This window comes from Xenopus laevis, chromosome 9_10S (genome assembly GCF_017654675.1).
Source record: "Xenopus laevis strain J_2021 chromosome 9_10S, Xenopus_laevis_v10.1, whole genome shotgun sequence".
In the NCBI taxonomy this organism is placed as follows: domain Eukaryota; kingdom Metazoa; phylum Chordata; class Amphibia; order Anura; family Pipidae; genus Xenopus; species Xenopus laevis.
The window spans coordinates 82,886,425-82,909,505 of NC_054388.1; the positions used below are offsets into that span (position 1 = coordinate 82,886,425).

The 23,081-nt window shown below is 40.5% G+C and overlaps 2 protein-coding genes across 2 annotated transcripts; one reads left to right on the forward strand and one right to left on the reverse strand.

The window, feature by feature from the left end:
* The first annotated feature begins 179 nt into the window (after positions 1–179).
* Positions 180–5,799, forward strand: hspe1.S (heat shock protein family E (Hsp10) member 1 S homeolog). The gene is made up of 4 exons (XM_018239047.2): positions 180–312; positions 4,356–4,520; positions 5,152–5,241; positions 5,322–5,799. Exons 1-4 carry the CDS (start codon positions 310–312, stop codon positions 5,370–5,372), a joined length of 309 nt encoding a protein of 102 aa, XP_018094536.1. The 5' UTR covers positions 180–309; the 3' UTR covers positions 5,373–5,799.
* Positions 5,800–17,002: 11,203 nt separating this feature from the next.
* On the reverse strand, positions 17,003–21,940 carry actb.S (actin, beta S homeolog). The gene is made up of 6 exons (XM_018239048.2): positions 21,797–21,940; positions 20,757–20,885; positions 18,770–19,009; positions 17,954–18,392; positions 17,685–17,866; positions 17,003–17,594 (listed from the first exon to the last, which is right to left on the reverse strand). Exons 2-6 carry the CDS (start codon positions 20,877–20,879, stop codon positions 17,451–17,453), a joined length of 1,128 nt encoding a protein of 375 aa, XP_018094537.1. The 5' UTR covers positions 20,880–20,885; positions 21,797–21,940; the 3' UTR covers positions 17,003–17,450.
* Positions 21,941–23,081: the final 1,141 nt, after the last annotated feature.

Consider the following 23,081-nt stretch of genomic DNA (forward strand, 5'->3'; position numbering starts at 1 on the left):
CATTGACACTAACCCGGAAGTAATAAACCGAAGTTCAAAGCTCGTCGGCTTTGCGCGGATCAATTTTAAAATCTAAATTCAAAACTCGCCCTAATGTAAGGTGAACTGTAGACTGTCGACGCATATACAACATAAGGTTGTTGTCGTTCGATTTTAATTGTGTTTGGGCGATTTTAATCTCGGCCCGTCATTCCACTGCGCATGTGCAAAGCTTCTCTTCTATTCACGTGGATGTAGGTCAGATTTGGCAGTCTGAGGAAGGAGTCTGTGCAGTTGGTCGCGTGCTGAGACGTCAGGCGTTGTTTAATTATGGTGAGTACTGTAGGTAAGCGTGCAGTCGGATTATCGCATGCTATTTCCCTTTGTGTTGTTTATACCGATAAACCGTACCTTTAATGCATAAAGGATCAAAGTACTGCTACTAAAGTGGGGTCTCTGCTGGTAATTAAAGCGCTGCCCTTTAAGACTAGTGTCACGTGGTACTGATTCTCAGCCTGCATCTATGAGCTGATCCACAATGATAAACACACAAAGTTGCCAGGGAATCCATTTCTGTAGCAACCCAATTGTTACATCCTTTTATATTAGAGGCAGACTATCATGGGCTAGCCACTTTTTATTTCTCATAAACGGACACTGAGGTTAAAAGGGTGGTATTTTGTCCCCTTATATAAAAAAAAGTTTGGCAACTTTTAACTGGCAGAGTCATTAACAGAAAAAAAAACATTTTGTAGCCTTTTATATTTTGTCTGCATAAGAAAATACAGTCCCCTCTGAAAGCTGTGGTTCACCTTTAAGGTAACTTTTAGTATGTTATAGAACGGACAATTCTAAGCAATTTCTTTTCATTATTTTTTATAGATTTTTAATTATTTGCCATTTTCTTCTGACCCTTTGCAGCTTTTAAATGGGTGTCGCTGACCCCTTCTAAAAAGCAAAGACTAAAAATATATTGTTATTGCTAATTTGTATTACTCCTCTTTCTATTCAGGCCCACTCCTAGTCATATTCCAGTCTCTTACGCAAATCAGTGCATGGTTGCCAGGGTAGTTTGGACCCTAGCTACCAGATTACTGAAATTGCAAACTGGAGAGCTGCGGAATTAAAAGCTAAATAACTCAAAAACTAAAAATAATAAAAAATTAAACGAATTTGCAAATTGTCTCAGAATATCACTCTCTGCCTCATACTAAAAGTTATCTCAAAGGTGAACAACCCCTAAAGCACACAGGACCCAACATCCACACAAAGTTTGTTTCAGTGACATCACATCAATGGCAGGTCATGTGTAAGAATATAGATTGGAGCATGCATCGGGTAGTCTGGGGTTGGGTGCGGGTCCAGTTGTTCTCGACCTGCAAATCACTAGTAGAGAGCTTTTTATCCAGCAGCTATCCAAGTCTGCAATTTTAGGAATCTGGTTGCCAGGGTCCCAGTTACCCTAGCAACCATGCATTCATTTGAATAAGACCCTGGAATATGAATAGGAGACACCCTGAATATAAAGATGCGTAATAAAATGTTTCGGTAGCAATACATTTTCAGCCTTATGGGGGTTCGTTAACCCCACTTGAAAGCTGGAATGAGTCCGAAGAAAAAGGCAAATAATTAAAATTATAAAAACGAATAAACAGAAGACCAGTTGAAAAGTTGCTTAGAATTAACCATCCTATAACATACTAAAAGTTAACTTACAGGTGAACCACCCCTTTAAAAAAATTATTTGTCTAAAATAACACCTAATTCCTTCTTAATTAAGTAAGGAGGCCCATAACACTATACCATTAAGGTGCTTAGTTAGCAATGATAACATTTTAATATTTAACCCTATTCCAGTTTTTTACTGTGCTAAACCTCAAACTGGAAATTTACTTCAACTTAAGTGTTTATGAAGCTAAAAAAAACTCCAAAAACCAGAATGCTATGGCATCTAAAAGATTGCAAGGTCATGTAAAAGTCAATGACCGCTGTCCTCAGCAAAATTTCAGTTTGAGTTTTTCAAGGTTTGTTCGAGCTTATAGAAGACGCCCTGAATATAATGATGAGTAATAAAATGTATCGGTAACAATACATTTTCAGCCTTATAGAGCCTGTTTTTAATTGGGGTTCATTAACCCTAAGCTGGAATGACTCTGAAGAAAAAGGCAAATAAAAAAAACGAAGGCCACTTGAAAAGTTGCTTAAAATTTAACTTACAGGTGCACCACCCCTTTAAAAAATTAGTTGTCCAAAATAACCCCTAATTCATTCTTAATTAAGGAAGGAGGCCCGTAACACTATACCATTAAGGTGCTGATTTAGCAATGATAACATTTTAATATTTAACCTGATTCCCGTTTTTTATTGTGATAAACTGCAAACTGGAATTTTACTTCAACTCAAGTATTTATGAAGCTAAAAAAAACTCCAAAAAAACTGAATACCAAACTATGGCATCTAAAAGCTTGCAAGGTCATGTAAAAGTCAATGACGGCTGTCCTAGGCAAAATTTCAGCTGGAGTTTTTTCAAGTTTTGTTCGAGCTTGTTCGCTCACAAATTCAAGGTATTCAAATTTTTTCCCCCACCATTTTATTAATATTTTTATATTAATATTTTTTAATAATAAATAAGCAGATTTTTGAGGGGTTGTTTTTTATTAAATGTGGACTTTATTCGAAGTAGATAAAAACCTCACAAATTCAAGTCTTAAGTGAATGTTTAACTAGCATTCGTTGTTTTTTGCCCATGTGCATAACCTTGTATTTTTATATGCAGAACTTCATTTACCAGTTTGCTGGTCGATTGTCTAATTTATTACATTTGTGGGCAAAGTGGAAACCGCCTACATGAAAGCCATACTTTACCCCCAGAAAAACACAGAAGATTAATAGAGTGCCAGTCTCAAGGTCTTCTGTGGAAAAAAAAACACCAAGGACCAAGTAGAAAATAGTCCATTTATCACCCCCTCTAAAAATATAATTTGACATTTGATTTACTCTTCACTGCAAAGCTGTTTTTTTTCCCTTCAGTTTTCAATTTTTTTCTTGCCCAATTGGCCTTACTAGTACAAATAGATAACTTTCAATGATGCTTTACTGTCAAAGTATCTGACATCACCATAAAAACAATTTAAACGTGTTTGATCTGATCTGTCCTTCGTTAAATTATTCTGATTACAGGTATGGGATCCATTATCTGGAAAACAATTATTCCATAAGTTCATAGACTCCATTATAATCAAATAATTCAGATTTTTAAAAATGATTTCCTTTGTCTCTGTAATAATAAAACAGTTCCTTGTACTTGATCCAAACTAAGATATAACTATTTGCTATTAGAAGCAATATTTACATGATAGTAGACTTAAGTTATAAAGATCCAAATTACAGAAAGAGCAGTTAACCCGGAAATCCCCAGGTCCAAAGCATGCTCCACAACATAATCTTATATATCCCTTTGGGCATTCTGCACTGAAATCCATTTCTCAAAAGAGCAAACTGATTTTTTTTTTATATTCAATTTTGAAATCTGACATGGGGCTAGACATATTGTCAATTTCCCAGCTGCCCCAAGTCATGTGACTTGTGCTCTGATAAACTTCAATCACTCTTTACTGCTGTACTGCAAGTTAGAGTGATATCAAACCCCTCCCTTCCCCCCCCCCCAGCAGCCAAACAAAGAACAATGGGAAGGTAACCAGATAACAGCTCCCTAACACAAGATAACATCTGCCTGGTAGATCTAAGAACAACACTCAATAGTAAAAACCCATGTCCCACTGAGACACATTCAGTTACATTGAGAAGGAAAAACAGCAGCCTGCCAGAAAGCATTTCTCTCCTAAAGTGTAGGCACAAGTCACATGACTGGGGGCAGCTTGGAAATTGACAAAATGTCTAGCCCCATGTCAGATTTCAAAATTGAATATAAAAAAAGTCAGTTTGCTCTTTTGAGAAATGGATTTCAGTGCAGAATTCTGCTGGAGTAGCACTATTAACTGATGCGTTTTGAAAAAAACATGTTTTCCAATGACCGGATCCCTTTAAAGTTACCAGGAGCAGCTTTTTGCCTCCCCTGATAAACTGTGAGGCACTGCCTCCTGCTGCAAGATTCTCACCTTGCCTCATGACAAACACCACTGAGGACCTCTCAAAGATTTTTACAGGAATATTAGCAGCAAGTAACCTTCCTAATAATGTTGTGTGAGGATTAATATTTATGCTTAAATTACTAATTTATGGCCATCAGAGAGTGACAAAACATATGGACACTGGTGTATGCAAGATACAGGCCATACATTCATCTAGTGTGTTTGTACAATATACTTTTGTGATGTTCTACATTTGCTGATGTTCTTTCTTGTGTTTAATCGCAGGCAGTACGAGCTTTCAAAAAGTTTGTTCCATTATTTGATCGAGTCCTCGTAGAGCGGCTTGCTGCAGAAACTGTAACTAAAGGAGGAATCATGCTTCCTGAAAAATCACAAGGAAAAGTGCTGCAAGCAACTGTAGTTGCTGTTGGAGAAGGTTCTAGAGGAAAGGTATTTTGTTGTTGTTGGTTTGTGTTTTTTTTTTTTTTTTTTTTTTTTTTTTTAAAGCATGTGGAAGAGAACAAATCTAATATCTGAACTAAATGGTTCAAAAAGCTGCTTATAACATCTACACCTTTGAGGGGATCTATGGTCAAAAATTAAAGTCCCCTTTGGCTTTGAGAAGTCAATATAAGCATTTTTCTAATTGCAAATAATAATTTTTTTTAGTTGCGCGCAATCATATTCCCCGCATACCTGCTCATGCTTCAGTTACAACAAAACCTTCACGGCCCGTGGCCATCTCGTCTGCTTCGCCTGCTTCCCGTCTGTAAACAAGACTGCCTACTCGTTTTCATTGGTAGGCGAGCGGGACTAGAGGTGCATTTTTGTGGTGCTAGACAAGACTGGTGCAAGGCTATAGCACAGTGGTAAATTTGATTTCCAGTCTGTATATCATTTTACTGCCCCATATGGGATTTCATTCTCAATGTGCCAGTCAGAGGAGTAGTAATTGAGTCCATCATCTCCAGTAGCAGGGCTGTAAAGAGTTTTACATTTATAGTTGCATGCTTGTATTAGTGGTCTCATAAATTCATGTTTAAAATGTCACTCTACATCGTTCTTTTGTGATATTTTTTAGACCGGAGATATTCAGCCTGTGAGTGTAAAAGTTGGGGACCAAATCCTCTTGCCTGAATATGGAGGTACAAAGGTTGTACTGGATGACAAGGTAATCTCAATGTATGAAAATAAGTAAAATATATTTTCTTTTAAAGCGTTTGGTTAATATATTTTTCTACTTATTTGCAGGACTACTTCTTATTCAGAGATGGAGACATCCTAGGAAAATATGTAGATTAGACTGTTAGTTACTTTCCAAGTATGTTCATTCCACTAAAAAATACTTGCATTGTGTAAATAACCTTTTTGTTATAATAAATGGTAATGTACAAATATTCTTTCTTTTTATTAACACAAGTAAGTGATAAGCAACCCGGTGTTTGCTGTCAGGGTGCCCCAAGCTATATTTGGAATCAGTTAGTTTAGGTTGTTTCTGTTAGCAGATGAGTTTCTATCAGTGGATCTGTCTTCTGTTTGGAGAGCTTGGGTTGAATTTTTAGGCCTTTTATTTTTGCAATCTTTGTCAAGTAGAGTGTTTATGGAGCACCCATTGGCTCAAGGAATTTTAGGAACAAATTTCACCTGTAATGCCAAACCGTCATATTATATTGTGCTCTGTAAAGCTTCTTCGGAAAAAAACTATTAAAATCATTCTATTCAAATTTAATATTGGATAAGCTTTTTAAATTGTTTCTAAACATTCTTTTGTGCAAACAGGTGAATTCTTCCTCTCATCTACCAACTCTGATTTCCAGCCCAATACCTTCATTTAAAAAACAATCTGTGCAGGCATAAAATATGATATATTATGATATATTTTCACTACAGGTAGGAGATGCCATTAAACCTTGAATCCTAGGAAAGTCCCCTAAAAAAATTTTTCTAATGCAGTTAAAAATGTACCTGTTATTTTGGGCTAGAAGCCCCCTTGGATTAGAAGTCCATAATGTATCCCATCTGCAGGTTAGCCAATAGATAACTTTTGGTTCAAGGTAATAAAGTTAGGCTGTTATAGAATATAGAATTAGAAACATGCATTTACAATGAGTTTCCTAAGGAATACATTCTGAGCTGCATTGAATAAGTAAACCACAGGGATCTGAACAAATGTGTTTGCATGGTTTGCATCATTATCAACCATAGACAGATGCAGTTTGGATGCAATTGGGTTGTGCATGAGAGACTAGTTTTGCACATTAGCATTTGAATTGGTTTACTCCCAATTAAATATCAAATTAGATGATAAGGTTAGATGTTAAACACAGGTGGTTGTGGTGCCTTAAGATACAGAACTGTTTATTGACACTCAGGCTCTCACCGGAACATACCAATTGCCCTATGGTAGAGCCACTGTATGTGTTTCTTTAGGAATCTTTAAAACATCAATACTTGAGACACCGAAACTTACAGCAATTAGATGAATGTAAAGAAATGTTTGTGCTTTTTTATTTATTGTTTTAAACCCTATGCTGTATCAGTTTTGTGTATCCATAAGCCTATAAGTGCTATATACATTAGTGATGTGTGGGCCGGGATTTCCCAGACCCGTGCCTGCCTGCATCCGACTTCTGGGTTGCTTTTATAGACCCGCCCCACCGATGACATCACAAAAGGGGCAGGGTGAGCAATTGCAGCGTCTATAAAAGAAGAACCCAGCAGTCGGAAGCCGACATTTGACGAGCTGAACCCTCATTTAAAGAGGATAGATTGAGGATTAGACATGATTAATCTGAGTATGTTAGAGGGCATTATAGACAAATAGCAGGGGACCTTTTTACCCATAAAGAGGATCACTGCACCAGTGGCCACCCCTTCAGACTAGAGGAAAAGAACTTTCATTTGAAGCAGTGTAGGTGGTTCTTCAAAGTGAGGGCAGTGAGATTGTGGAATGCACTGCCGAGTGATGTTGTGATGGCTGATTCTGTTAATGCCTTTATGAGGGACTTGGATAATTTATTGAAAAAGCATAATATCCAAGGTTATAGTAAAACTAAGCATAATATCCAAGGTTATAGTAAAACTAAAATCTTCAATTACCGTATATACTCGAGTATAAGATGAGTTTTTCAGCATCCAAAATGTGCTGAAAAAGTCTACCTCGGCATATACTCGGGTCAGCAGGCAGTAGCTGAGATTGCAGTCACTTATAATCATTCCTATACCAACAGTTCACTTGGGGAGAGACTGCAGTGCCATCTGTTGGTTATATGAAAGAATAACAGTGACTGCAATATCACACAGCGCCCTCTTGGTTATATGAAAGAATAACAGTGACTGCAATATCACACAGCGCCCTCTTGGTTATATGAAAGAATAACAGTGACTGCAATATCACACAGCGCCCTCTTGGTTATATGAAAGAATAACAGTGACTGCAATATCACACAGCGCCCTCCGTTGGTTATATGAAAGAATAACAGTGACTGCAATATCACACAGTGCCCTCTGTTGGTTAAATTAAAGAATAAGAGTGACTGCAATATCACACAGCACCCTCTGTTGGTTATATGAAAGAATAACAGTGACTGCAATATCACACAGCACCCTCTGTTGGTTATATGAAATAATAACAGTGTGCCCTCTGTTGGTTATATGAAAGAATAACAGTGACTGCAATATCTGACAGCGCCATCTGTTAGTTATATGAAAGAATGACAGTGACTGCAATATCACACAGCGCCCTCTGTTGGTTATATGAAGGATTAACAGTGATGGCAATATCACACAGCTCCCTCTGTTGGTTATACGAAAGATTAACAGTGATGGCAATATCACACAGCACCCTCTGCACGTGGTAGTGGGACAGTGGGACAATGCACACAGTATTAAGTCCGGTTGATCGATGGGGGGGTCGCTTTGGCAGAATGTGCACTGCTGGGAGACTGGGCTGTAGTTGTGTCTAGGCTTATACTAGAGTCAATAAGTTTTCCCAGTTTTCGTAGGTAAAATTAGGTACCTCGGCTTATACTCGGGTTGGCTTATACTCGAGTATATACGGTAGTATAGATATTGGCATATATAGTTTAGGTAGGGTTGACACCTGGCCGGTATTTTTCCAGGCTTGCCGGTAAAAATGTTAGCTGATCCCAATGTTATTAATTGGGGAAAAAAATAGGAGAAAATCGTTATCATACTTACAGAGATTTTCTTTTCCTGGCCATCCTCCCAGTCAACATGGATCCAAAAATACTAATGGGTATTTCCCTCTAGCTCCGAAGCCAGGACAGAAGGACCAATCTTGCACGGCTATAAGACCCTCCCCTTCCTGTGAACCGACAGTCTATTATAAAGCTGAAAAATACAACCACAGAATTAGGGGGGGGGCATGTTGACTGGGAGGATGGCCAGGAAAAGAAAATCTCGGTAAGTATGATAACGATTTTCTCCTTTCCTGGCCATCCTCCGTCAACATGGATCCAAAAATACTAATCCCAGGGTGGGAATAATACTACTGCTTCATGCTGACACACTTATTTATTCTGAACAGAACGAATTACTGACTGCCCAAACAGGGCTTGAGAAACTGACAAAACATCTAACTTATAATGTTTAATAAACGTGTTTGGTGTAGCCCACATAGCTGCTTTGCAGATGGTCTCCATGGACACTCCTGCTTCTGCTGCCCAAGATGCTGACACCGCCCTTGCTGAATGAGCCTTCACCCCCAATGGCGGAGATTTGCCTTGTTCCTGATAGGCTTTCAAAATGGTCTTGACAACCCATGAACTTAAGGTAGCTTTGGCCGCTGGCTCTCCTTTCCTTTTACCCGCAGGGATTACAAAGAGAATTCTTGATTTTCTGAATTCCTCTGTTCTCTTTATATATATCTGTAGACATCTTCTGACATCCAAAGCAGAGAGATCCTCTTGAGACATCTCCAACGAAAGTAAGGCTGGTAGAATAATAGGCTCATTAAGATGAAATGAAGACACTACCTTTGGTAGGAATTCCAATACAGGCTTTAACACTACTTTATTATCATGAAAGATGGTATAAGGCGGGTCAACTGACAGCCCGAAGTTCCCCAATGCGTCTGGCTGATGTGATAGCCACCAAGAAGACAACCTTCAATGTTAGCAGCCATAAAGTCACCTGCTCCAACGGCTCGAAAGGTGCTACCATGAGCGCTCCCAGAACCAACGGTAAATCCCAGGCAGGCCATACTGGTCTTTTTGAAGGTTTTTCTTCTTTTTTTTACACTAACCGCCTGGAAGAATCTCTGAATTAGAGGGTCCTTAGCCCATCTATTACCAAGAATCGCTGATAAAGCCGACACCTGACCTTTGAGAGTGCTGGCACTTAGGTCTTTCTGTAATCCTTCCTGGAGGAATTCCAGAATATTCGGAACAGTAGGAGAAACTGGGTTAAATTTATGTAGTCTTGCATAAGATGAAAAGCATTCCCACACTTTATGATACTTAGCCAGAGTACTTTGTTTCCTAGCTTTGATCAAATTATCTATGACTACTTATGAGCACCCTTGCTGTCTCAAAATTCCCCTCTCAACCTCCAGGCCATTAAATTGAATCTGTGTTGATCTGGATGTTCCTATGTTCCTTGGACTAGAAGGCTCGGAATTTGAGACAGGTCCAGAGGTTCCCGGATCGATAGCTTCTTCAATAATGGGCCAATTCGGAAGAATGGCTATCACCTCTACTTTGGAATGCCAAATCTTCTGCAACACTCTCATTATCACTGGCACTGGGGGAAAGATATAAACAAAAAGATTGTCCCAACTCTGGGCAAACGCATCTGTCGCCAAGGCTTCTGGACAAGGTATTCGAGAAAAGAAAGCCGGAAGCTTCCTGTTGTCCACTGTTGCCATCAGATCCAACTGAGGACAACCCCAACGTGATGTTATCCAAGTGAACACCGATGGATTCAGGGCCCACTCCCCCCTCGGGAGACAATGTCGACTGAGGAAGTCTGCTCTTACATTCTGTGGGCCCGGTATATATCGAGCTGTTATGTCTAACAGGTTCTCTGCCCAATCCATTATCGGTTTTGTCGCTCTGAAGAGAGAAGCGCTCTGAGTACCCCCTTGACCTCTGATATAAGCAACAGTTGCTGCATTGTCTGATCTGATAAGCACTGCTGCACCCAATAAAACATCTTGGAATGCTAGAAGAGCTTGAAACACTGCCTTGAGCTCCAGCACATTGGATGGGATCACCGAGAGATCTCTGCTCCAGCTTCCCTGAGCCCACAAATCCTGCAGATGGGCTCCCCATCCTATGCCCGATGCATCTGTGAAGATCTCCACCCAAGGAGGTTCCTCCAAGGAGAACCCTAATCTCAGATTGCTGGGTTCCTGCCACCAAACTAGCTGTTTCTTGCACTCCTGCGTGATCTGAATCTTTTGAGACCAATTCTGTCTCACGGGATCCCATTGCCTCAGGAAAGATAACTGAATTGGCCTCATTCTCCATTTGGCCCACCTGACTAGGCCTATTGTGGATGTTAAGAGACCCACCAGACTCATGAATTCTCTTGCTCCCACCGAAGATTTCTTCCTGAACTGAAACACGGTTTGGATTATCCGCTGTATCCTTTCTTGAGGAAGAGAAAGGAGCCCTAAACGCGTGTCCAGCTGCGCCCCCAAATACACCATCCTCTGGGATGGAATAGTCTGGCTTTTCTCCTCGTTTATTAACCATCCAAAGTCCTCCAGGACTTGTCTCACTATCGACACATTCTTCTTCAGAGTCTCCAGACTCCTGGGCACCAAAAGGAGATCGTCCAAATAGTGATATATTTCGATCTTCTGGAGTCTCAATTTTGCTATTACTACTACAAGGACTTTGGTGAATGTTCTCGGAGACGTCGCTAGACCGAAAGGTAAGCAACGAAACTGGAAATGAAGGCCTTGGAAAGAAAAACGTAGGTACCTTTGATGTTCCAGTGCTATCGGAATATGGAGATATGCGTCCTTGAGGTCTAAGGACGCCAACCAATCTCCCTCGTGAATGACCTTCCTCACCATCACTAATGTTTCCATCCTGAAGGTTTGCCGTTTTAGATATTTGTTCAACATGCGCAAATCCAAAATCGGGCGTAGATCCCCCGACGCCTTTGTGATTAGAAAGAGAGGCGAATAAAACCCTTCTCCGTATTCCTGACTTGGAACTGGAGCTATAGACTGTTTCTTTAGCAGCTGTTGAATATATTGTAGGACAGCTTTCTGTTTCTCTTTGTCTGTTGGCACGCTTGTGGCCACAAAATGATTCAAAATAGGCTTCTTTTGAAATTCTAAACGATATCCTCTTTGCACCGTGGCTAAAACCCAAAAATCTTGAACTTCTCTTGCCCAAACCTCGTAAAATGTGAGAAGTCTCCCCCCCACTGGAGGTAGGGCATGCTGACCATCATTGGGCCTTGGGTTGCTGTTTAGGCGATCTAGGGGCCTTGGGTCTGGAAGGCCTGAAAAAATTGCTTTGCCCAGATCTCCAGGCCTATAGAATCTTGGGTCATCCTTCTTCCTGGAAAACGCATCAGATAGTTTTCTCGTTGGCTCACGAAAACGCCTAGTTTGAGGCAAAAAAGTGCTTTTCCCTCCTGTAGATTTAGATATTATATCATCCAAGGCTTTACCGAATAGTCTTCTACCTTCATAAGGCATCTTACATAAAGCATTCTTAGATGCTGTATCAGCAAACCACTGCCTGACCCATAGCGCTCTGCGGGATGCTACTGTAAATGCTAAAGATCGAGATGATAGCCGGGTAATATCCAAGGCAGCATCCAAACAAAAATTTGAGGCTATTCTAAAATCCTCCAGAGCCACTAAGATCTTTTCTCTTGGCGACATATCTTTAACCGCCACTTCCAATCTTTCTGCCCAAAGGGACAAAGCTTTAGTCACGGAAACCAAAGCTATAGCTATCTTACTTGTGGCTCCAGCCGACATATATGCCTTCTTTAACTCTGATTCCATGCGCCTATCCATAGGGTGTTTAAGGGCCGATAAATCATCTATCTGTAACGCTGTCTTCCTTGACAGCCTTGCTACAGGCGCATCAACTGTAGGGGGCGTATTCCAAATCTCAACCATCTCATAAGAGAAAGGATATAAATTTTCAATTTTACTTTCAACTGGTATCCTCCTAGATAACTTATTCCATTCTAACAAAATCAGATCTTTTTTTTTTTTTTTTTAAAGTTTTATTTATTTCCAGAGCAAGTTCAACATCCAATGTAATACAGCAATACACATCAATAAAAGCAAAATTGTTGGAACCCATTGCACTGAAAACTCGTTTTCATTTTTAAATTCTTAATAATACCCTGGGAAAACAATCACAGACGGGAAAGAGAGGTACAAAATCAGATCTTTGATCTCTTTGTGTAGAGGAAAGACTGACTTCTTCTTTTTAGAAAAAAGCAGAGAGGCTGGTGGGTGATCCACCTCCTCAATATTCAACGTAAGCTTAACTGCTTTAATCAATGGGCCCAAATGCTTTTGGTCAAATGCAGATGATAACTCTTCTTCCTCTTCTGACAACATATCAGACTCAGAGGAACTATCATGAACCGAAATAGAATCTCTGGTTCTGTGTACTGGTCTTGACATAGTATGCATAGAGTCTTTGACCGTTTGAGACACCGTATCTTTAATCCATGTCAATAGTGTTTGCTGATCAGGAATAGCTGCATATGTAGAAGGAATGGCAGTATTGTCAGATAATAATTCTCCAGAAGTGGAGCCTGAAATTTCTCTAGCCATCTCAGAAAAGCATTCTCTGCACACCCTCTTATCCCTCATAGTAGGATTGTGACAAGCTTTACAGCGCCTCTCAGCTTCTAGCCTATCCCTCTTCTTCTCAGGCTCTTCCGAAGAGGCAGACATACTGAAAAGAAGCATGCAAAGGTATAATAGTACCTGCAATAATGGGAGTTCCTTTCGTAGTTAGAGAAAAAAACAAGCACTCACTCTCTCGCCTTGGGAGCGGCTCTCTTACTGGCAGCCGGATCCATCTTCGCAGCAGTGGAACAACACCGGCACGGAACCGCGCTGAACGCTCCTTAAATCTCTTCTGCGCCGTTTGATGACGTCACGCGATGCGCCCTTCACAGAAGCGCCGCGTAGAAGCTGCTGAAACAGCAAACACCCCGCCGCAGGGGTCCCCGCCCAAGCAACGCCGTTGCTACACAGGGACTGGGGCAACGGGCAGAGGGAACTCCTAAGGACTGCGCCCGGTAATCGTGATCCAAGGGGACCACGTGAGTGCTTAAAAAAAAAAATAACATGTCCGAAGCTCGGACAGAAGGAAAAAGACTGTCGGTTCACAGGAAGGGGAGGGTCTTATAGCCGTGCAAGATTGGTCCTTCTGTCCTGGCTTCGGAGCTAGAGGGAAATACCCATTAGTATTTTTGGATCCATGTTGACGGAGGATGGCCAGGAAACATATATAGGAAGGCTGGTATTTTTTTCCAAAAAAGGTGGCAACCCTAAGTTTAGGTGAGTGTATGGAGGGGTCACTGTGCATATGTATGGGTGCTGGGTTTCATTTGGAGGGGTTGAACTTTTTTCAATAGAAACAAGGTTTGTGCTACTGCCACATCATAGTAAATAACTATGGTTCCACTCAATAAATAAGTATTAGATCAAAAATACAAAATAAAGTAAAGAATAAAGGAGAAAACACTCACAGTTCACCTCAGTCCCAAGGTGCAAAATCAAAATTACTGTGTCCAAAAGGTTGTGAGGGTCTCCAAAAATAAGAAAACATGTAAAAAGTAGAAAAATTTATTAGGACATGAAACCTAATGCGTTTCGTGCCTATTGGGGCACTTACGCCTAGCCTATGAGTAAGTGCCCCAATAGGCACGAAATGCGTTAGGTTTCATGCCCTAATACATTTTTCTACTTTTTACATTTGTTTTCTTATTTTTGGAGACCCTCACATCCCTTTTGGACACAGTAATTTGAAACTTTTTTCAACCCAACTTTACTATGTAACGTTGAATCACACTTGCCGCTGCCCAAAGTTTGTCCAGATCCTGGATGGAATCAATTGTCTTGCACAGTTTTGTGTCATCTATACACACTGATACTTAAAGGGTATGTTCACCTTTAAAGTAACTTTTGGTTATTGTAGCAGTTTACTTGGTCAGGCATGCAAGATAAAGTGGTAGATTTTGCCACCGAAGCATCTTGTCATGATTTCCTTTTTTCCCTAATTTTTGTTATTAATTGGGATTTAGGCATATTTTCTAGTGTGATGCACATAAGAGACCTCTGTACTCTCTGCAAGTAACCAGGTGTTAAAGGGCCTGTGCGTAGTGTTTGTAATTACCCAACATTTATTTTGCTCCAAAAATTTACACCACCTTCTCCTTTAAAGGAACAGTTCAGTGTGAAAATAAAAACTGGGTAAATGCATAGGCTGTGCAAAATAAAAAATGTTTCTAATATAGTTAGTTAGCCAAAAATGTAATGTATAAAGGCTGGAGTGAACAGATGTCTAATAAAACAGCCAGAATCCAACTTCCTGCTTTTCAGTTCTATAACTGTTAGTCAGCGACTTGAAGGGGGGCCACATGGTACATTTCTGTTCAGTGAGTTTGCAATTGATCCTCAGCATTCAGCTCAGATTCAAAAGCAACAGTTATGACCCATGTGGCCCCCCCTAAAGTTACTGCCTGGTAGCTAGGGTAACCAGTCAGTGTGAACCAAGAGAGCTGAAAAGCAAGAAGTAGTGTTCAGACTGACATGTTATACATCAAATCACTACAGTACATTACATTTTTGGCTAACTATATTAGAAACATTTTTTATTTTGCACAGCCTATTTACCCAGTTTTTATTTTTACACTGAACAATTCCTTTAAGTCTGCCTTAAAGGAGAAGGAAAGCTATGGAGGCATTTTATTGCCAATAGATTAGCTGCAAAAAGTGCAAGCTAGAATGCTATTTATTCTGTAGAATGTTGTACCATACCTGAGTAAAAGGCTCTATAGAAGCTCTGTTTGTTTAGGATAGTGCATGCAGGTTATAGTGCATTTCTCTCTTAAAATCTGAGTAACATGGGTCGTTCCAGACATTGTTCAGAAGAACAGCAGACTTTGATTAAAAAGTTGATTGAAGGGAAAAATATAAAGAAGCACAGAAAATCATAGGCTGCTCCGCTAAAATCATCTCAAATGCTTTGGCAACCAAAACTTAAGATGTGGAAGAAAATGGAAAACTACCATTCGAATGGAGATAGAATAGCCAAAATGGCAAAGACTCAGCCAATGACCAGCTCCAGGAAGATCAAAGAAGGTCTAAAGGTACGTGCGAGTACTGTTACAATTAGAAGATGCCTATGTGAAGCCAAGCTATCGGCAAGTAGCCCCCGCAAAGTCCCATTGTTAAAAATAAAAAAAAGACGTGCTGAAGAGCTTACAGTTTGCCAAAGAACATTGACCGGTCTAAAGAGAAATGGAACAACATTTTGTGGACTGATTAAAGCAAGAATGTTCTTTTTGGGTCTAGGGGCCGCAGACAGTTCATCAGACGACCCCCAAACACTGACTTCAAGTCACAGTACAGTGTGAAGACTGAAGTATGGTGGCACAAGTATCACGATATAGGGATGGTGTTGGGCCTTTTTAACACATACCAGGGATCATGGATCAGTTTCAATACATTGTCATTCTTGAAGAGGTCATGTATATAGTGAATAAGGTACCCCCTCTTGTAAAATAAGGATATTATAAGTTACTGAGGAGTTTCATGACCATAGAAAAACATGAGTCCAAAGTCATGGAACTCAGAGTTGACTTCTAATATCCTCATATTATGCAACAGGGGGGTGCTTTATTATAAATTTATTATAAAGTTTGAGAGTCTTGTGACAGAAATGACATCAGAACTCACCATTTATAAGGACATAATTTAAAAGATATTCATGGCTTGTGTGTATTATAACAATTAAGGGGGTCGGTTTGCTATAAAGTACAAAATGTCAAGCAGAATCTTACTTTATATTGCCTCAAATGGCCAGTGAAAGGTCTGTGGCCAAACCCTAAAGAAATTGGAATCTATTGGAAGTCCAAACAACCACAAGGACTAGTGTGCTCATTATATGCAAATTGATAACCAAAATGACAAAGGATAAATCAAATTGTGATAACTGTATATTCACCAATGACATACTTGTGCTCCGTTTCCCCACTCTGAGATTAAGCCTGAGCTAGTCCTGTACTTCATATAACTTAGTTAATTGTGGGACACCTGGCCAGCCCTAACCTTTAATGAAAACAAATCTATAGAAACCCCTGGTCAGTGCACATTAGAAGTGACCAGAAATGTTTTCACTCCCGCCACATTTGTGCCAATAAACTTCTCTTAAAGCCACATAAACGCCTCTTAATAGGAGGGGTCCAGTGGAAAACTGCATAACGTCACTTACCTTGAAACACATTCACAAGTGTAGATTTGAGGTGAAAGGATATCAGTGCTGTGGATTGGGATTTTTCTGGCCTACATGGTGGAGGGCCAGTAATGAAAGCGAGCGATGACCACTCACTATTTAAGCCACACCCACCTTAAACCACAAGCCAGTATTAATGTTAAGCACACCCAAACCAAATGGTTGGTGCTCATTGTAATGATCTCTCCTATGCGAAACCAGCTTTTCAAATCATACCCTTAAAAATATTCCTTCTCTATGGGTAGCATAGCAACCCCTACATGTGATTATACACCTTGGGAACCCCCATCAAGTGTTTCAAAAATGCCAATAATCCCCCAGAGGCAGTATGGCACACAGGGAGCAACCCAGTACTGTGCACATAGCTATGCGGATAACTTATTTCAGTGTTTATTTTCCCCTATTCAGCCGACAAACCCAATGGAGCTTAAATACTTTGAGACAACAAAGAAATGTGAAACAACATAAGTTTTATTTTTTCAGTTGGGTTACAGGTGACCCGCCACATTTTATGGTCTATGATAATGTAAACCTTCCAGATGTTGAGAATGATCCCCATTTCAGGGTTAAACAAGTTACAAGTGTTCAAGGCAGAAGATACAGAGACATGTTTGGGTACATAGCTGCATGGAAAAAAAAAGTAAAAAAAAAAAACCAATAGTATCACCATGATTTGTGTAAGAGCTCCCACCAAGCTGGACAACACTGTGAGGGTAGCTTCTCCAGTACAATACTATTGACTGAATAAAATCATAAATGTCCTCAGATGCATTGATGACCATACAGTGCTAATTGTTCATTCCAGTTATCAATTCTGAGCCAAGCGCCAACAAAAGAGAAGCCATGCCAATGTGATCTTCCTGCACAGGTACATTTGTTAATGTTGAAAGGGTCTGTCCCTTTAGAAGCATTTACGGTGGACAATGGAGGGACCAGACTCATCATACTCCTGCTTGCTGATCCACATCTGCTGGAAGGTGGACAGGGAAGCCAAGATGGAACCGCCAATCCAGACAGAGTACTTGCGCTCAGGGGGGGCAATGATCTGCAAGATGACGACAAGTTAGAAAATTCCCAGTCAATCACACACAGCCAGTTTAGTTTCAATAAACATGCAGCTTTATTTTGTACAAACCTTGATTTTCATGGTGCTGGGGGCTAGTGCAGTTATTTCCTTCTGCATTCTATCAGCAATTCCTGGGTACATTGTGGTACCACCAGACAGAACAGTATTGGCATAGAGGTCCTTACGGATATCGACATCACACTTCATGATAGAGTTGTAAGTGGTTTCATGAATGCCACAGGATTCCATACCTAAAAAAGTGCAGAGAGACATTTAAAACCCACTAAACATGAAGATTTCACTCATTAAGACAGCGCCACTGAAGGCAATTCACTCACCAAGGAAAGATGGCTGGAAGAGTGCCTCTGGACATCTAAAACGCTCATTGCCGATGGTGATGACTTGTCCATCAGGCAGCTCATAGCTCTTTTCCAATGATGAAGAAGAGGCAGCTGTGGCCATCTCCTGCTCAAAGTCTAGAGCAACATAACACAATTTCTCCTTGATATCACGAACGATTTCCCTCTCGGCTGTGGTGGTGAAGCTGTAACCCCTCTCTGTTAGGATTTTCATGAGGTAGTCTGTCAGGTCACGTCCGGCCAAGTCCAGACGCAGAATGGCATGGGGTAGAGCATAACCTTCATAAATTGGCACAGTGTGGGTTACACCATCACCTGAGTCCATGACAATACCAGTGGTACGACCAGATGCATACAGGGACAACACAGCTTGGATGGCAACATACATAGCTGGAGTGTTAAAGGTCTCAAACATGATCTGCAATGATAAAAAAAAATTTAAGTTAGCATAAGTGTATAGAAACTTAAAAAAAAACAAAACCCATGCATGTTTTAGGACATTTGAATTTGCTGCACACAAAATTAATTCAGGCAGGGCCAGTGTGAAGAAAAAAACCACACAAGAGCAAAGTGAACTCCGAAATACAAGCCGTTCAGCACTCTTCACACACTCCCCCTAACATGGTTAGTATTCTATCCTTGATGTAAAACAGGCATATATTGAAAATAAAACCTGTAAAGATTCCAGTAAACTCTGAGGCCAGGAAAGTTCTGTAAAGGATAGCAAATTACATAAATAAAAGTCAAAACAAAAGCCACCCCAGATCCTTACATACTAGACGATATGCAACATACCTGTGTCATCTTCTCCCGGTTAGCTTTAGGATTCAAAGGTGCTTCTGTCAGCAGCACTGGGTGTTCCTCAGGGGCCACTCTCAATTCATTGTAGAAAGTGTGATGCCAGATCTTCTCCATATCATCCCAGTTAGTGACAATGCCGTGTTCAATTGGATATTTCAGCGTAAGAATACCTCTCTTGCTTTGAGCTTCATCTCCTACATAGCTATCTTTTTGTCCCATTCCAACCATGACACCCTAAAACAAAAAGTTAAAAAAATTACTACATGCATTCACTCATTCCCATTATGTGGTATTATTGGATTTGATTTATGGGAGACTACACTTTTGGGCACCAAATCCTTACAATGCATTGTTTGCATGAATTCTGAACCTGTGCTAAATTAAAAACCACCAATTATTTCTCAAAACAAAAAATTGGATTATAATGGATATTATAATTTAGCACATGTTCATAATACAAAGAGCACCCACCCATAATTAGCAAAAGTCCAATAGGTTTTATGGAAAGCATGCTGTGAAGAACTCTTTGATAAGGGAGAAAAGCCTGCAAACTTTGATTGTGTCCACTCTCCCTAAAACAAGCATGGTTTAACTTTTCACTTTGTTAGGCATAAAGGGCTTTGGTTTAACACTGCAAAGTAACAAATTAAATTACAAATATTGTCTGCAGTTAGATGGATGCCTCCCCTTTCTATTCAGACTCACTACTGCACATAGCAAGCGATAACTAAATGCACAAGTTAGTGATAGCAGTATACGTTAAAAAAAAAAAATTATATAAACATGCCTAATTTATGGTCAGACAGATTTGCTTAAAACCCCAGGCTCCACAGATAAGCCAGCTGTAAAAAGGGTGTCAGAAGGTAGCCAAAGGGGCATATTTATTAATACTGAAGACAGAATCACCAATCATTGCCCATAGCAACCCATCAAATATCTCTAACTTGTAGGTGAAAGTTACAATTTAATTGCCAATTTTTCACTATGGGCAACATCAGTGAGATTAGTCTCCAGTATTAAAATACATACCTATGTGTGCCTATGCCATGAGCCAGCACACCACCTTATATATTGCATTCAAAGGCGATCACTCTCAAGTGCTTATGAAATGGCTGAATTATAATTTTAACCAAGATTGGGTCTTCCTAGTTGAACATATTTAGACCAGTTATCCAGAACACTTGTGACCTGGGTTTTCCAGGTGAAATCATTCCATAATCTGGAGTTGTCTACTAATAAATCATTTAAAGGGCATCTGTTGGGTAAAAATGTTACCAACCAAAGGTGCGGGCTAATAGAGCCTGCATTCCAGTTGGGGATAACTGTAGTTTAAAAAAAAAAAAAAATCCCCCCCACCAGCGCTAGGCTACCCGCATGGGGAGGAAGTGGGTAGCCCAGCACTGGCGGAGGGCATTTAAAATAAAACTACTGTAATGCCCAGCCAGAATGAGGCTCTATTAGCTCACACCTTTGGTTGGGGATAACATTTTTACCCAACAAGTGCCCTCTAAGCATTAAATGCCAGAGGAATGTCTTGCCTCCAACAAGACTAGATCTTACCCGAGATCTTGTACAAAATACTGTATTACAGAGAAAAGGGAAGCATTTACTACAATTATATTAATTTTAATCAAATTGAGTTTTGATATTATGTAATTCAAATAACATTTCTGCTTCTGGATAGTGGTTCAGATAGCTGTGCAGTTTTTATGAAATAATCAGGCCAATTTTCAAAATTGGATACAGTTTGTAGAGGTAAGCAATCCCTGTATTTATATCAAAAAATAAATAACCTTTGCTTGTCAATTTTCACCTACATTCTTTATAAAATCACAGCCTTAACATTTCCCCCCCAAATCAGTCACATTTAGCAGTGAAACGTAAAATAATTTAAAAAAAAAAAAGTGCAGCCAGTTTGATTTTCACTGTATTGACGTGTTATTTTGAGAGATAGTTGCATCACTGCAGTAGGAGCGCCTACCTGATGTCTTGGGCGACCCACAATAGATGGGAAGACAGCACGGGGAGCATCATCCCCAGCAAAGCCGGCTTTGCACATACCAGATCCATTGTCAACGACCAGGGCAGCAATATCGTCTTCCATTGTGATCTGAAAAGAAGAAACAGATTGGAGGTGAGGACCCGCCCAAGCTGACACACCGCACAACCAGTATTTCCGGTCACGTGACTCGCAGCGCTCCAGTTCTGTCGGCAGAGGGCGCGTGGGTTTGCACCATTCCTGCGCAGATTCAGACAAAGGGAAATCGATGGAGTTTCAGTATTACCAAATAAGGCAACAGCAAAGATTTACACACAGGCCCCTCCCCCGCCATGTACAAGGAAGGTGTGGCAAGTAAAAACAGAAGTCATTGCCGGCACTAGGCGTTTAGTGAGTCAATCCATTACCTCACTCCCCCCCACGACTATCAAAATGGCGCTACAGGGCTCAGAATTACATATCGTAAGGTGCAAGGAGAATACATTTTAACGTAAAAGCATTGTCATTAGTCTGGGAAATAAATATCTATAGAAAGATTAGGACAAAGCAGACTCAACGCCTGTCCCCACACAGTTTTCACCCTGTTGTACAGACACATCTGTCCCGTGTGGGAAACGCCCAATCGCACATCCCTGACAATAATCACACAAACCTTCCCTCACACGAAGAATAAAAAACGGATAAACATGTGACTTAACAAGCAACTTACAGAGCGAATAGAAAAATTGCTTCCCCAATAGGAACATAACAAGTTAGTGTTCCCTCCCGTGTGTGTGCGCAACCTACTACAACTTCCTGTACCACTAAACGTCTAATAAAGAACACAGGGCGTTGTACTGCGCTTCATAAAGCTTCACGCGTCTGAGCCACCGACTAAAACTATTTCATTCACCCCATAAAGGAACGTGTCTAGAGAATTAGAAGTTAAGCCTCGTTATTACCGCTATGGAAAGAGAAGCGTATAGCAGTATAAAAAGAAGCAAAGCAATAGAGAGAACAATGGTAGGCGATTCGCTACTTGCCTGAGGGTTGGACGCACACACGAACTGTCTTCTTTCTTTGCAGGCGGGCGGGTCACTGAGCAGCTCTTGGGCTCGGCGCCGGTTTTATGCTGCGCGCCCCCAGTCGGCTAAACCATATAAGGAGCGTTCCAGGAACTGCTGAGGTGATTGGCTGTTGCAACTGCGGGCGAAGGAGGAGCGTAGAGTGAGGCAGTTACACCTACTAGATAAGGATGCGAATACATCCATACGACGTGTATATCTAAACACATATAGCGATCTACATCTAGAGACATCTATATGTTATTAAATATACCACGCCCTATCTTTTCCAGTAATGAAGGGCGCCTTATAGAACTCGTTGACTGACGTAAAATGAATCCCTCTCTCCATAAAAGCATCGCTTTTTGAAGCAGAGGAAAGTCACATTTATATATGTGCAGTCAGAAGTGTAAGGAGCAGAGGCTGGGGATTGTGCAGCTTGTCGCACAGAAAGGAGAGACGCATTGCAATATGCTGCACGATTTATGACCATTAGTTGCAGGTCCAGACTGAGAATTAAAATAGGCCCTGGCATTTCATGTACACAGAGGCCCTATCAGCCCACACAGAGGCCCAATCAGCCCTCACCAGCCCACTAAATAGTAACTTTCTATGGCACCTTTAGCAGCACCTCTGGCATTTGCCGGAACCCACCCTGATTAGTTGCATCCAGCATCATGCCACTTTCTGCGTCTGCTTGCGCCGTTTTTAAAGGAAAGACTCATTTAGAGAAGTATCATTTCGACACGTTTAATTTCCATGGCCACATTTAAAACATTGCTTCTTCATCCCCTTGTGAGTCAGTGCTGCTGCTCTTTGCTCCATACCGATGCATTCCAGCCATTTATTTCACTACTAATATAGATTACTGCTCCACAGTGACCTCTGCTACTCATAAACTGTTTTATTGGCAAATCTGACAGATACTGCTGACAGTTTTCTCCTGAAAGTCAAACGCTACTACGGGGGAAGGAAGGAGAAAAAAAATTGCAAGTGATGTAAAAACCCCATGCAGTGACTAGAATATGAGTTCTTCAAGTTCCCATATGTCATAACAGCAAAGGCAATTGCTAAGTACTAAGACATGAAGCAGGCCCTGCCCCAACCACATCCACGTTGATTCTATTTTTCTTTAAAGACTGAAAAATGTGCTGCTTCACCCAAGAGTAAAAAATACCCAAAAAGTGTACAAGGGTTCACAAATATAGACACTCCTTTGAGAGTAAAGTAAAGATCCTGGTGCATAACTACAGAGGAAGCAGAC

Excerpts from the sequence above, each read along its gene's own strand:
- hspe1.S (XM_018239047.2), top strand. Across the intron at positions 4,521-5,151 it reads GAGAAGGTTCTAGAGGAAAG|ACCGGAGATATTCAGCCTGT; the intron begins GTATTTTGTTGT and ends GATATTTTTTAG. Across the intron at positions 5,242-5,321 it reads AGGTTGTACTGGATGACAAG|GACTACTTCTTATTCAGAGA; the intron begins GTAATCTCAATG and ends ACTTATTTGCAG.
- actb.S (XM_018239048.2), bottom strand. The coding sequence starts at position 20,879 with ATGGAAGACGATATTGCTGCCCTGGTCGTTGACAATGGATCTGGTATG. Across the intron at positions 18,393-18,769 it reads ACCGGGAGAAGATGACACAG|ATCATGTTTGAGACCTTTAA; the intron begins GTATGTTGCATA and ends TTATCATTGCAG. Across the intron at positions 17,867-17,953 it reads CTTCCAGCCATCTTTCCTTG|GTATGGAATCCTGTGGCATT; the intron begins GTGAGTGAATTG and ends GCACTTTTTTAG.